This window comes from Hydractinia symbiolongicarpus, chromosome 10, assembly GCF_029227915.1.
Source record: "Hydractinia symbiolongicarpus strain clone_291-10 chromosome 10, HSymV2.1, whole genome shotgun sequence".
NCBI classification, from domain to species: Eukaryota; Metazoa; Cnidaria; class Hydrozoa; order Anthoathecata; family Hydractiniidae; genus Hydractinia; species Hydractinia symbiolongicarpus.
In genome coordinates this window covers 24,020,608-24,033,657 of record NC_079884.1, presented here as the reverse complement: position 1 = coordinate 24,033,657, position 13,050 = coordinate 24,020,608, and the positions used below count along the sequence as shown (strand labels likewise).

General features: G+C 32.2%; 1 protein-coding gene across 3 annotated transcripts; it reads right to left on the bottom strand.

The window, feature by feature from the left end:
- Positions 1 to 70: 70 nt before the first annotated feature.
- LOC130662765 (E3 ubiquitin-protein ligase pellino homolog 1-like) lies at positions 71 to 10,735 on the bottom strand. 3 transcript variants are annotated; one of them, XM_057461690.1, is made up of 10 exons: positions 10,431 to 10,735; positions 6,473 to 6,548; positions 4,534 to 4,663; positions 3,920 to 4,210; positions 3,648 to 3,836; positions 2,994 to 3,089; positions 2,712 to 2,813; positions 1,901 to 2,035; positions 1,622 to 1,737; positions 71 to 1,215 (listed from the first exon to the last, which is right to left on the bottom strand). In XM_057461690.1, the coding sequence occupies exons 2-10, from the start codon at positions 6,529 to 6,531 to the stop codon at positions 1,068 to 1,070; spliced, it is 1,266 nt and encodes a 421-aa protein (XP_057317673.1). In that variant the 5' UTR covers positions 6,532 to 6,548; positions 10,431 to 10,735; the 3' UTR covers positions 71 to 1,067. The 3 variants fall into 3 exon arrangements, with proteins under 3 accessions (XP_057317673.1, XP_057317674.1, XP_057317672.1); XM_057461691.1 differs by lacking the exon at positions 10,431 to 10,735 and adding an exon at positions 6,865 to 7,052; XM_057461689.1 differs by lacking the exon at positions 10,431 to 10,735 and adding an exon at positions 6,663 to 6,857.
- Between the last annotated feature and the right edge of the window lie 2,315 nt (positions 10,736 to 13,050).

Genomic DNA, 13,050 nt, shown 5'->3' with positions numbered 1-13,050 from the left:
TCTTGGAATTATGTTGTCTTAAGAAAACAAATGGTAAGCTCCGAACGTTGGGAAAAGAAGGAAAAAGCACTTCATAGCAAATTTATACAATAATATAAGGAAACATATACAAAATTGTATTTACAATACTGTTCAACATGTGTCGCCAAATAAATTCAGACAAAAATTACACAACCGTCCAAAATTACTCTCGAGATGTAGAAAAAATTTCATCCAGAAAAAAATACAGAAAAAATGCAGAAAATCCTGTTCAATCCATAGATTAGAGTACTGTCCTTGAATAGCGCCGCTATTCTTTCAAGGGCTATCAAAAGCGTCCGAAGTCACGTACAAAAAACAAATTAATAAATAAAACAAATACATAAAAACAACTTCGTACTCAATACTTTGCATATGGCAATACATGTAAAATGTAGACAAGATTCTTAGCTTGAGAAATCTGAATAAATACACCATAACGAGCACACACAACATGTAACAAAAACAACTACAACGATCAATACTAATACGAAGAATATAAAATATTCTATTTTGATTTAAGAATTAATTTCCCAAATTTTCACGTCTAAAACTTCAGTTCCAATTCACTGTAAAAAATTTTTTTACAGTGAATTGGTTAAACAGGTTAAAGTACGAACCCTCCCCCGCCTCGACTGGCGTTTATTTTTACATCGGGACGTTAAAAAAAAAACAGTGGCAAAAGTGAGAGCAGGTTCTTGACAATTCTGATACAATACAGCAGCTCCAAGTTTTTATAGACAAACATTCTGGGTAGAGGTAACAAAAATGTGCGGAAAAAGTTAGAAAGAAAAACTTTCTTTACCAACAGCTTCTTGTTAAAAAATATTTTATTTACGTAGTTCTTGAGAAGTTATTGCTCAGTGAACGCTATATTAAAACTGCTAGCTCTTGGAAATAAGATTGCCAACAGGGTTGGAATAATTTACGTGACCGAAAATCAGTCATACTTTCTCCCAACGCGGATTTCGCATCTTCGTTCGGTGAAATACAATTGTGATATTTGTCACGACGTTTAATTCATATTTTTATTAAATAATTTTTTTACTTTAAATAAGAATCTCTTCGGCTGGTTCATCTGCTTCAGTTTGGAACACAAGTTTTATATATCCCTGCCCTTCCAAAGGTATCGCACAAAATGGACAAGCTGTTCGAAATTGGTCCTTGCCATGAGGTAACAGCGCACTCGCCCAATATCTAAAGAAACAAATCAGTTGAAGCCATGTTAAAACTGTTTTTTTTTAGTAACCGGTAGTGCGGTATGACATAGCTAATGATTTTTAGCATAGATTTCGCTAATAACTTGCATTCAGTAAATTACAGGAAGGATAAATCACAATTTTAGCAACCGCCATTATCCCATTTGGTGAACAATTATTATAGTGGGTTTTGCGCGCTAATGCGTGTGTTTGGCAGGATTTATGTCAACCCACTTCCAATTTTAGAAGAAAAAAAAGTTAAAAATATTTTTTTATTTTATTTTATTTATTATCAATATTTATACAGGCTATTTTCATTTCAGACAACAGTCTGCTTTACAAATGTGTCCTGTGAAATAAAGATATAAGAAATAAAAAAATAAAAAAATATTTTTTTTTCTTACTTGACAGTAGCTTCTGTAGTCATGTGACCGCAAGGTACAAAACAATGTGTAGCTGGTCCATTATCGATATAAAAAGCAGGTTCCATTCCAAATTTGAGCGCGACGAATAGTCCACTCTAAAGATATTTTTTAACGGATTTATTTAAATAGAACAGAATTCGTGGCTTAACTGACAAAGATTTATTTTTATCTTTTGTAAATCACAACCCAAAGTGTACAACACACAACATAAAATAATAATAACAATAATAAAAATTATAATAACAGAAAAAGTCTCACTTCTTTACAAAACGGACACATTCTTTTATCGTTAAATTTTTTCTCTTTCGTGTATGCTATGGATGGTCTGGCGCCCCAAACATGGTAGCCATGCACGTGACCACAATTTGTATACACGTAGGGACTGCTCTGATTCTAGAAAAGAAAATGTAAACAATATGAATATTTAATATTCATAAACTGAATATGAATGTATATCGACTGCAATTTCGGCTCATTTTAAATTTCGCTGCCACGAGTGATGACATTGGTTGTCTATAAGAGAGTCGCGCATTTTGAACTTGTCATATACACTTATTATTTTGTTAAATCCATACTTTTAATTTCTAAATGCTAATTGTTGTTGACGTCAGCACGAGCGTATATCCTCAATTTCACGACCTTCGTGGAACCAAGGCGGGTTATTTCGTAGTGCGGCGCGTTGGAGTGTCACTAGCAAATTTTTAAAGCTCCCTAACTAGCATTACGCATGCGCAAAAAGTGACGACTTTGCAGCATGCTACCCTTTTGGCTGTGTTTAAAAAAAGAAAAAAACTGCCATTGTTACCGAAATATTATATTGAGTTTAACAAAAATCGTTAGCAACATTTTAATCTGGATATATTTTGATTGGCGTTTCATTTCGAACTTAACATCGAAAAATATTTTCCATAATGTTTTAAGTGGTCGCTCTTTTTATTTCGGAAATTTCCCACGGTCTCCATAGGCAAAAAACTTCTAAATCGCTTTCTGATAAAGAACGTTGCAGCAAACAGAGTAAAGATGATGTGCACGTTTACTTGCAAGCACAAGGCGGTAAAGACAATCTTACCGGATTTTTTGAATTACTGAACTTTAAAGTCACCAAACCAACCGGACATTGCGCCTTCAAAGTATTTAACAAGTCTCTTTTCGCTTCCAAATCTTCGACTTTCTAAATAAGAAATTAGGATTTTAATATCATATTTAACAACACCAAAAAATGGAGTAGAATAAAAAACGGATCTGCCTCCAGGGTGGAAAGAAGACGTGTAAACAGAACATAAGAAATCAACAAACAAAAAAAATTACACGACACACACAGATGCATGGTTTTAAAAATTATTTAACATACCGGTGCATTTGCTAACCCTTCTGGTGTCCTCCATATAAGAACCACTCCACAAAGATCAATCATAGAACCATCTCGAAGGTAGTTTGAGCAATCAGTCTGGAAGTTTAAAATAGTTTTCAAGTCTTTGTATTCAACGGTTAGGTTCAAATGTGGAAAAGAATTCAATTGAACCAGTGCAGAAAGATGTGATCAAATATTAGAAATATAAAATCAACATTTGCACATTTGTGAAATTTGTCTTATAGAAATTATCAGCTTTACAGAGAGGCTGAAATGCTACTTTGCAAGATGTTACACTATACACTAAAAGTTGCACGAACATGGGGTCATTTAAATGACCATTATGACTTATCCGAAAAAATATGCTAAAAATCTCAGAAATATGAAATAAATGTGAACAAATTTACATCTTAGTTTTACAACATTTATATAAAACTTAATTTTTTGCACAGAATAATGCTTTTAAATTGAAAACTTAATTTCTTGAGTAAATTCTTGCGTATTTGAATATGGGAGTGGTGCCTAATGTTACGTCTGTCAGTTATAAAACATAACTTACTAGGTGTTTTTGGAAAATGTAACCACTATGGATACTATTTTATTCTGAATTGTTACAACTTTTATTTTAAGCAATCAGATTTCTTCTGAACTTACAGTTTTTCCTCTGTGTCTTGCTGAACGTGAAAAACGCAAGCCAAACATTTCACCAGATACAGACACTTCTCTCCATACCCCCGGTGACATTTCTGATCCCCACTGACCTTTAGGATGATTTACCAAAATACCATTTGTTGTTAAACCATCAGAGTATTTTTTGCCATTGGCCCACTGAGGAGCACTCTCCTAGAAAAAAACAAAAATGAAAATGTACTTGAGTTTTATAATTGATTTTCAGTAATTTACGAAACAAATAGTTATTGACCTACTCCTAAAAATATTCTTCTGTTATTATCAAAACCAGCCGCAAATATCTTTGCTTGATGGGTGCTCCTTTCAACTGCTATTCGGCATGCAAACCTTGAAATTGTACTTTGTGTTAAATGTTGATCTATATCATCTTTTGGTCCTGGTATCGTATCAACAACTATATAGTCAATTAACAGCTCCGTAGAGCGACCTATTTGAAATAAATCTGTTTTCTGGTCTTTTTTATATTCAACAACACTTCCAAAACCTTTTTCACTGTAGTAGGTCACTGTATAATTTTCAGAAATTGCCTAAAGAAAAATTAGAATTATATTGTATATTTCAGTTTCATTATGATAATTGCAGATTTTTTTAAGGAAGAAAGTAAAGCTCAAGAATGTCAATTTTGTTGGTGGAAATAATATGTGATGAGATATTTAAATTATTTTGCAAGACAAAATTTTGGTCAGAACAGACAATGTTTTGAGTAATTTTTTGTTAAATATTTGTAACTTTTGAGAAGTTTTGTTTATGGTGAAACCCAATGTTTCAAAATGTTCAGTGATAAAAAAATTATTGAGAGTAGAGCTTAAGAGAAGTATAAGACATTATAAAGAAAAATATGGAAACACACCTTTTTAGCAGCTTCTGAGGTAAGATCAACTTCCTTGTGTGGTTTAATTCCATTAGCCTCCTTTCTTTTTCTAACTTCATAAACTGGTCTATATCGACCAATGCTATCCTTTGGAATTTGACCATTGTAGCTAAATATAGAAACATCATTGAATAATCACAAAATGGAAAAATTCATCAACCATACTAAGAATCTAAACCTTTGCACAATTTCTTCCTTGTTTTCCAAATAATAATTCTAACATATACAAATTTTTTGAAACAAAATTTTTATATTGACATTAAGAATAACAAATAGTTAATTCATTACAGGTAAAAATACCACTGTTCACAGTTAAAAATTTCATAATTCATAAATTCATTTCATAACTCAAAATATTTATCACTGAAAAGCATATCTGAAAATTTAGTTAACTAATTATAAATTTAAACACTAGGCAATACCATGCTTCCACAAAGGCAGAAACATTTTTAAGTTTACCTCTCAATTTGAAACAAGTTGAATTCATTTGAAAGAGCTTGAAAATTGTCCATGAATTTCCAAATCTTGATCAGTTTTTAAGATTTTGGACTTTACGTTCCACTTATTATGCATGACACCATCAAGTAGCTGTGAGTGGGGCGTTGTTTTTAACAGTTTTATTAAGGTGTAATGGTTATGTTATCTGCTTATTTTACACGTTTAAAAAAAGTAATTATAAGAATTTTAGAGCTACTTAATGATGTCATAATTCTGCTTATAATTAGCGAAATTTTAAAGTACTAAATTTCGAAAACCAATAAAAAAAGAATTATATTAAGCAATTCAATTCATTTTCTTTTATGTCAGCGAATAATAGCTAATGTTTAATTCTATTGCCTGCTTCCTTTGTTCATACATTGGAACTCAAAGTAAAAAAAAAAGTTTTCCTATTGTAAAATTTTAAGAGAAATTTGGGACAAAGAAACCACACTTTTCTGACTATTTTTAGGGTATATATATATATTTTGCACAGGTTTCTTTGTTAAAACTTTTAGCAGTCCATAACGTTGTATGACAGGCAATAAAAGAGCTTTTTTCTAGCAGACTTCTTCTGACAGAAATGTTATTGTGCAGAGAAATAGATTGAAAAGACCTAGTGTTCATATCCCCTGCCATGAGAGACCACTGAAGACATAACCAAAGAAATAAAATATGGACAGAAACAGCTAAGTAGCTACTACATAGTGTATACTGATGGCTTTATTACGTGATTTTATTTTTCTTGCTAATTTTCTCTGCTCAACTGACAACACTGGATGGCTATACTGATTTCACCCCTAAAACTTGTGTACTTTACAGAACAGACAGCCTAAACATCACTTGAATAGCTTACCGGTGCAAAATATTTGTGGTAGGGTATGACATTTTAATCTATTTTTATCTTTGCAATCATTTATACAGTGGCAAAAATTATTATGAAAGTAGACAGATCTTATTTGTTAATTTGCTTTGAAGCGAATAAATAGACACGACATTAGGGAACATCGGAATAGGTGTTCACCATGTTCTCCTGATGTTGTGAATGCTTTTTGAGCATTAAAAAAGATACACAGCCATGTTTGAAGCAGCCAATAGCTACATGTGAGACAAGTGGGCAATTATTACAATTATTTTAATCATAAAATATGCTTTGGATCAGTGGATCTCACATTAAAATAACAACATCACAGAATAAAGACAACATGCAACAAAGATTTTTTTCAGTTTTTGCTGGACCTTGTGTGCAAACACCCACCCTGTTCATTGAGATTTCTTTTAAAATTTGTTTTAAGAGATGCCTTACAGTCAAAACCACAAAGTTTATGTAACAAGTAAAGTTTCCAGTTGCTAAACAAGCCCTTTATTTATATAATCAAGTAAAATATAATCGAGTAAAAAGAATGGTATACGCTATAGCTAGCTAATAGAAATTACATACCCTAGAGATGCTAAGACACCGTAAAGGTCTCTTGATGTTTTTCCATTTCCTTTTGACATTTTATTCTTCTTGTTACCTAAAATGAATATACATACTACAGTTATTTATAAAATTCCTAGCTACAAAGATAAAATTAAAAAAAATTGCTACTTTGTCAGTAGCAACAAATTAAAAACCAAAAACTTCTTACCCACATTAGAAGACTTAGTGACAGGAGGCATAATGGAATTAAACTATATTGTATAAATAAATTCTACTGTTTGTAGCACAGATGTCGATGACAGGGGAAATATAAACAAACTGACTGTAATGGAACTTTAAGTAACCTAAAGTTCTTCACCAGACTTACTGGCGCCATGTTGTCACTAACACAAAGAAATTTGACCACGTACTTCTTTTTTTATGATACAATCTTTGTTACTATGTTTTTACTGTTATTCAATAAGTCATTTTTATCCATTGTACGTCACAACCTTCTTAAGAACACTTTAAATTAAGAATAACAATGTATCATTTTTCAACGCAGTAATACCCTCCTGCCACTAAAAGCTACCATGTTTTGTTTGAAATTTTATGGAGAGGCCGCAGTGAGAATGGCGTTCCCACGATTAAAAAAGCTCTGCCACTCCCCCAGGGGCTTACTTGATCGTTAACATTGGTACAAATTTCGCAAATAAGCGATTTCGGTCTAAAATCGTCAAATTAAGTTTACGCCCAACATTCATTTTTAGCCATGGTCAAATTAAACCCACATCAAATTTGAGTAGTTTTATCGTCGTCAAATCAAATTGAAGAAAAATTAATTCTTTTGGACATCTCATCTTATTATACTTTTGTTTATACAGTACACGTCCGTTAATTCGAATGACGCTTAATTTGAACTTTTCGTTATTTCGAACAAATTTCCAAATCCCTTGAGTTTGGTTTAGTAAAGTCTTATATTTTGAGCTGCCTAATTCGAACTTCACTAATTCAAACATTTCGCTAATTCGATCAATTTTTTAACCCCAAGGCTGCATTATGCTCGTTAATTCGAAATTTTGTGTATCGATAAATAAAATCTTATGGAAAAATAAAAAATATTTCATTTTTATTCATTTTTATTGCATCAATGGTGGCAAAATTTCTTTCAATTTATCAATTAAATTGGTATTTCCAATAAAGTGAAGTTTACAAGGACTTTAAAGGCCTTTCCCATCGGCAAGCAAACAACGGTAATAAAATGTTTTTATAAAAGTTGTAGTAAAGTTGTAACAAAATATTAGCATAAAACCTTTAAACGTTTATTAAAATTCTTGTTTTTTCTGATCTTCCGATAATCCGAACATTCGTTAATTCGAACAAATAATTTAGTCCCTTGCGTGTTCGAATTAACGGACGTCTACTGTATTGGAAATGAAAGTATATTGAGCCTAATATCCGGATAGTTGCACAAACCAGTCGAAAAAGCGAATAATTTGGTACACGTTTTTTTATATAAGCAGATCTATCTTTTATATCAGTCTCAGTTGAAAAAATTTTTTTTGGGACTCTAAAGTTGCTATTATTCAAATTTTGCAATATCTCAGCCTTACACTTGCTAATTTTGCGTTTTAATGTTATATTTATTAGAAAAGAGACATCTTCGTTTTGTTAAAGAATTGCTTTGTAGGTTATCTTTTACTTGTCCCATGTGCCTGGTATTTGTCGCGGCCTTAGCCTTCAGTCAATCAGAATGGTGAATGCAAACACGTTTTACCTTTGCATTCTCAAAAAATAAAAAAAATGTTTGGGCATTCCCACTATGAAAAAAATTATAAAATGTTTTCGCTGTTTTATAAACAAAGTAAATGTTTCAAAAAATAAAAAAAAATAATTAAAGCGACAAAAATTAGCTGCAAAAATGGCTTGATAAGTACAAACCTTAATCACGAATTACACGAAATTGTGAGTAAATTAATGGTTGACCCATAAAGAAATAAGCCTGCAATACAACCTCATGTCCAGGACTTTTCAGGTTCCGTCCTAACATAAAAACCTAAAAATCCCTGGGGACGAGGTTGGCCGAAATAGTTGAGACAATTTTGGCCTGAAAGAAGATGTGATTTTAGATTTTAATTCAATTTAATTCGGCTAAAACAAAAGCGAGATCTATATGTACATTCTCTCGAAGCTGGATGGAAGAAAATCATTATTCAACACTTTTTAGACAAATTTTAAATAAAGAAAAATCTATTTTGATTTACTTGGTAAATTTAATTTGATATGTCGACAAATAATCAATTTTTTTGGAAAGAAAATAATAATTTTAGCATTGACTTTATAATGTCAAATTATTTCTTCTATTTCGGTTAGTTACTGAGCGAAATTTCACAGTCATGGCGTTTGCCCTTCCCTATAAATTCTCTAGGAGTGTTGAAACTTGGAGTTTCTTTCCTCTACGGGTAAAATTAAAGGACAAATGTGTTGTATTTTCTTTTCGCCGACCTAACTATTTATCTCCTATCATTCCTCCTATCACTCCTATCATGACACCAATCATTTCTCTATTTCTCTATACAGCTGTGATGACTGAATTTTGAGAATCTAAATTTTCCCATAGACCAATACACTCTCCTGAGAAAATTATGAAGTAAGCAAATCAAGTTAAAAAAAACTTTTAATAAATAAAGATAGAACAATCGCCAAACCATAGAAACCTTCATATAATATATTCAAACAAAAAAGAAAATACGTTCACTTAAACGCATACTATAATGTATATAAACAGACTACAAAAACATCAAAACAAATGGATAGATATAACAGAATTAATGCATGTAAAAAAATAGCAATACCTTTACTATAATTTCATTAAACATTAACGATCAAGTTGATTCGTTTCCTATTATTTTAAGTAAATCTTTCATATTTATCAACCAGAGCAGACAAAACCTGATATATATATTTTATAATTAAAAACATTAAAAACGAATTAGTGGGCATAATCAATTGTCTGTAACATATCTTTCCAAACGCAGTCAATTTGTTTTCATCGATTGTTATAATTCCAATCCGAAGAATGTTTCACGTAGCGCACGACATGACTCCATCCCAGGCCCCCATTATTACAAGCAAGAACAAGCTGTGACCTTTTCTTATTGCAAATGACACCAAACTTTCTTTTTTTCATATAAAGATTTTGATGTTGCAGAGAGAAAGTAAACTTAGAATCAGTGAAACAAAAATTTGCCACAACAACAATAGGACATTTTTGTTGTCAAGTTGGCATCAATTCGTCCATACTATTTAGCCGGGAGGCTGCTAAGGTCCACCTCCTATATAAACGTAGATATACCAAGAAGCGTTCAGACTGCGCTGGTTGCATGTGGACTGATCTATTTCAGGTACCAAAAAATGCAGAAATATAGCAAAAAGGTGTCATGTTGACGTCAGCAACAATTAGCACAGATTAAGTCCGACATTACTACTTTTGGGGACGGACCTCCAAATTTACGGTCATTACGTGCTAACACCTTTTCTCACTGATTGTAGATTCTCTAATTGTTTTTAACCAGAAAATGACATTTAACTTCATGGCTGGGAAAGAATTATCCTACCAAAAATAATTATTTAATCGTTACGAGACATAATTAACGATAAATAACAGCCCATTTAATTCTCACTTTTACGAGAAATATTGTTATACAACGGAAATGTAACGATTTCCTTGTTCGAGTCTCATTCGCAGAGGTCTGTTTGCCGCCTCTTTCCCTTTTGTTTATACAGTTCTTTAACGGGTGCAGAACACTTGAGATGACAAAGAATTGGAACAAAGCCTGTTTTGAGTCAACCTTAAAAAAACTAAAAAAGTCGATATAATTATTCCGAATATGTCAATAAAATGCGACTAATAATGACTAAAAATAACAGACTGCTAAAGTTTAAAAACTTTAAACTTTTTGATATAACATAAAGTATAAAAAAGATTTATACTTACGTGAAAAGCTTCATAACTTTTTACAAACTTTCAAACTTCTCAAATAATTAATTTTATTATCTCAACGAACTTCTGATAAGTCTTGTATGGATAAAAAACTTCGACTCAATTAAATTCGCCCCACTCACAAAAAACTTTACGTAATTTCGCAGCCGTTTTTCTTACAATACTCTATACACAACTTTATCAAACTTCTTTTTTTAGAGCAACCAATACATAAGTTTTAATCCATCTTTGTGTGTATAATATTTTAGTTGATTTCATTTGTTTGACGTTGTATTACAGCATTTCCTTTAGCTTTGATTAATATTGTCATTGTTTAGCAACAAGAATAACAATCTCAAGGTAATTAGTCATTTTAATTGCTTTTTATTGCACAGACCTTTCTAATACCCAGTTCACTTATATAGTAACTACTCTCTTTTTAATTTAACTGGTAAATATAAAAATTAAAAATGATGAAATAATAGCAAAGAAAAAAATTACGATTAATTATAATTTTATTGAGGTGTAAAATGTTTTGGTCATGAATTTTAACAAAACTGCCTAACTTTTATGTAACACTTATACGTCTAGCGAACACGAAAGGGTTCACTTTCCAACTAATTGGATGTTCGTCTTTTCCAATACAAAACTGTTGTCCTAAAATTTGGAGTGCATTTTAGCCCATCTAGAGATAGTCTTCAACTATATTGGAGTCGTCTTTGTCACTACGAAAAAGGGTCCATAATCTACAATCTCTTTAAGCGAAACCATGTGGCTATGCCTGTTAACGTCTGGCGTAAGGCATCACGCACCTGGCTGTGCAAACCTGTAGATAAAATACAGAGATAGAAGTATTTTTTACATTATGAACTTTTCTTGTCCGCGCTTTCGTAAAGTAGACGATAGAATTAATTTTCAAAGACCAAACGTCGTAGCAGTATTGACTAGGTTTGGAATGCGTAGGGGTTAATTCAAACTTAACCGATGCCTCCATGTGTGGTCACACGTGTCACACGCCCGCTAATTCAAGAAATGAATTGCTAATTAAAGTGTCCTGCACATTCACTATTTCCTGTGAACTTTACCGAAGATTTGCGGCAAATAAAGACACAGTTCGGAAACAAGGTTGCTTCTCCGCATGTCAACGAGTAAAGATAAAAGTTCACTCATTTATACTATCTATATTTCATTTATTCAACGACTATGGTTTGAGTGTGTTAAAATGACAGCAAGAGCCTAAGTACTAGTTGGGTTGGGGAAACTTTTGAATCTGAAACGTTAAACAAGCTCCACTAATTAACTTATATATAACAAAAATCCAATTAGATTTTCTCTGATTTTCTATTTTTTTAATGTATGAAGCAGCTCTTTTTAATAACATTATTGAAATAAGTTTCTATCACGTGGTATCAATTAGCTGTCAATAAAATTCCTTGGTAAGAAAACTGGAAACAAGTCATGAGAATTGGATTGTTGACAGCATGCGCGCCGTTACTGTGCCAAAAGACATACTTATAGGGCCTGTTCCTGTCCTTACTTTTACCTTTGAATAACAAACAAAAATATGGATGATTTTGGCCAAAAATCTCGTCCCGGAGCATTCTCTTCCCCAGAGCTCTTTGAGACTAATTCGAGGTTCTCTTGAAGGGGTCGAGAATAGTCCCAGAGCTACTTTTTTGCTTCCTGATACAAGTGCTTGTTGTGAAAGAAGTACTATCTCTTTATTTCTAGCCACATATCAGACGAGATGGAGGTTCTTCACCTTTCAGAATAGTCTTAGCCATCACCTTAAAAAACACCAGAAACCTTATAAATTTGATTTTTAGCCAATTTTGCCGATGTCATTGGTCAACTACAGAAATGCTAATTCAGCATTAAGAAATAACTGCAGTGTTTTTATAAGAATTTAGGCCACAATAAAAATAGAATTAGTCAACCAGTTAGAGCTGTACTTTTTTGGTTGTCTGCCAATCAGGGAGGGATTATATAACCTTTTAAAATTATTCTTCGTCTTCTTTTAAAGTCCAAATTACAAATCTGTTGAACTTTTTGAATACACCTTAGATTCCACTTTTACTTAGCTTTTCTGAAATCGATAGAAAGTGAGACACTCTTTTTATCTTTTGTTGAAATAATAAGATTACGGAGATTATATTTTTTGGACTCAAAATGCGATGACGTCATTAAAGATAGTGGGGAGAGTCTTAGTACGAAGATGGGAGTATTAATTATTAGAGTGTAACTACGCGCCCTCGTACCCAAGGATTTTTGCTTATCTAAGTAGAGACAACGAAGTTGTCTAATTAGATTTTAGTTTATCTTATTTTATTTTTTTAATATGTAAACAGCTTAAAACTTGTTGTATTGCATTTTTGGCAATTTCACCATGACACTTTCGATTAACCTTGTTAACAATCAACACATGAGAACGAGGTTGAAAATAAATACGTCTTTGTTGAATTTCGACCCCAGGGCTGTTTATTTTCGTTATCGACACGGCGAGAAACATTAACACCAATGTAAAAAAGAGACAAAGAGCCTTGGAATCGAGTTGTCTTTAATAAGTCGCTTTGTCAGAAAACTAAATATTTCTTACTGTTTATAATTTTCCTGTATCCTGAACAGAACAGAAACA

Bases quoted from the DNA above. Each gene is read 5' to 3' on its own strand.
- LOC130662765 (XM_057461689.1), bottom strand. From the start codon at position 6,693: ATGCCTCCTGTCACTAAGTCTTCTAATGTGG. The intron at 4,211-4,533 runs GTGTGTTTCCAT...ATTTTTCTTTAG, and splicing joins CCTCAGAAGCTGCTAAAAAG to GCAATTTCTGAAAATTATAC. The intron at 1,738-1,900 runs GTGAGACTTTTT...AAATATCTTTAG, and splicing joins TGTGTCCGTTTTGTAAAGAA to AGTGGACTATTCGTCGCGCT.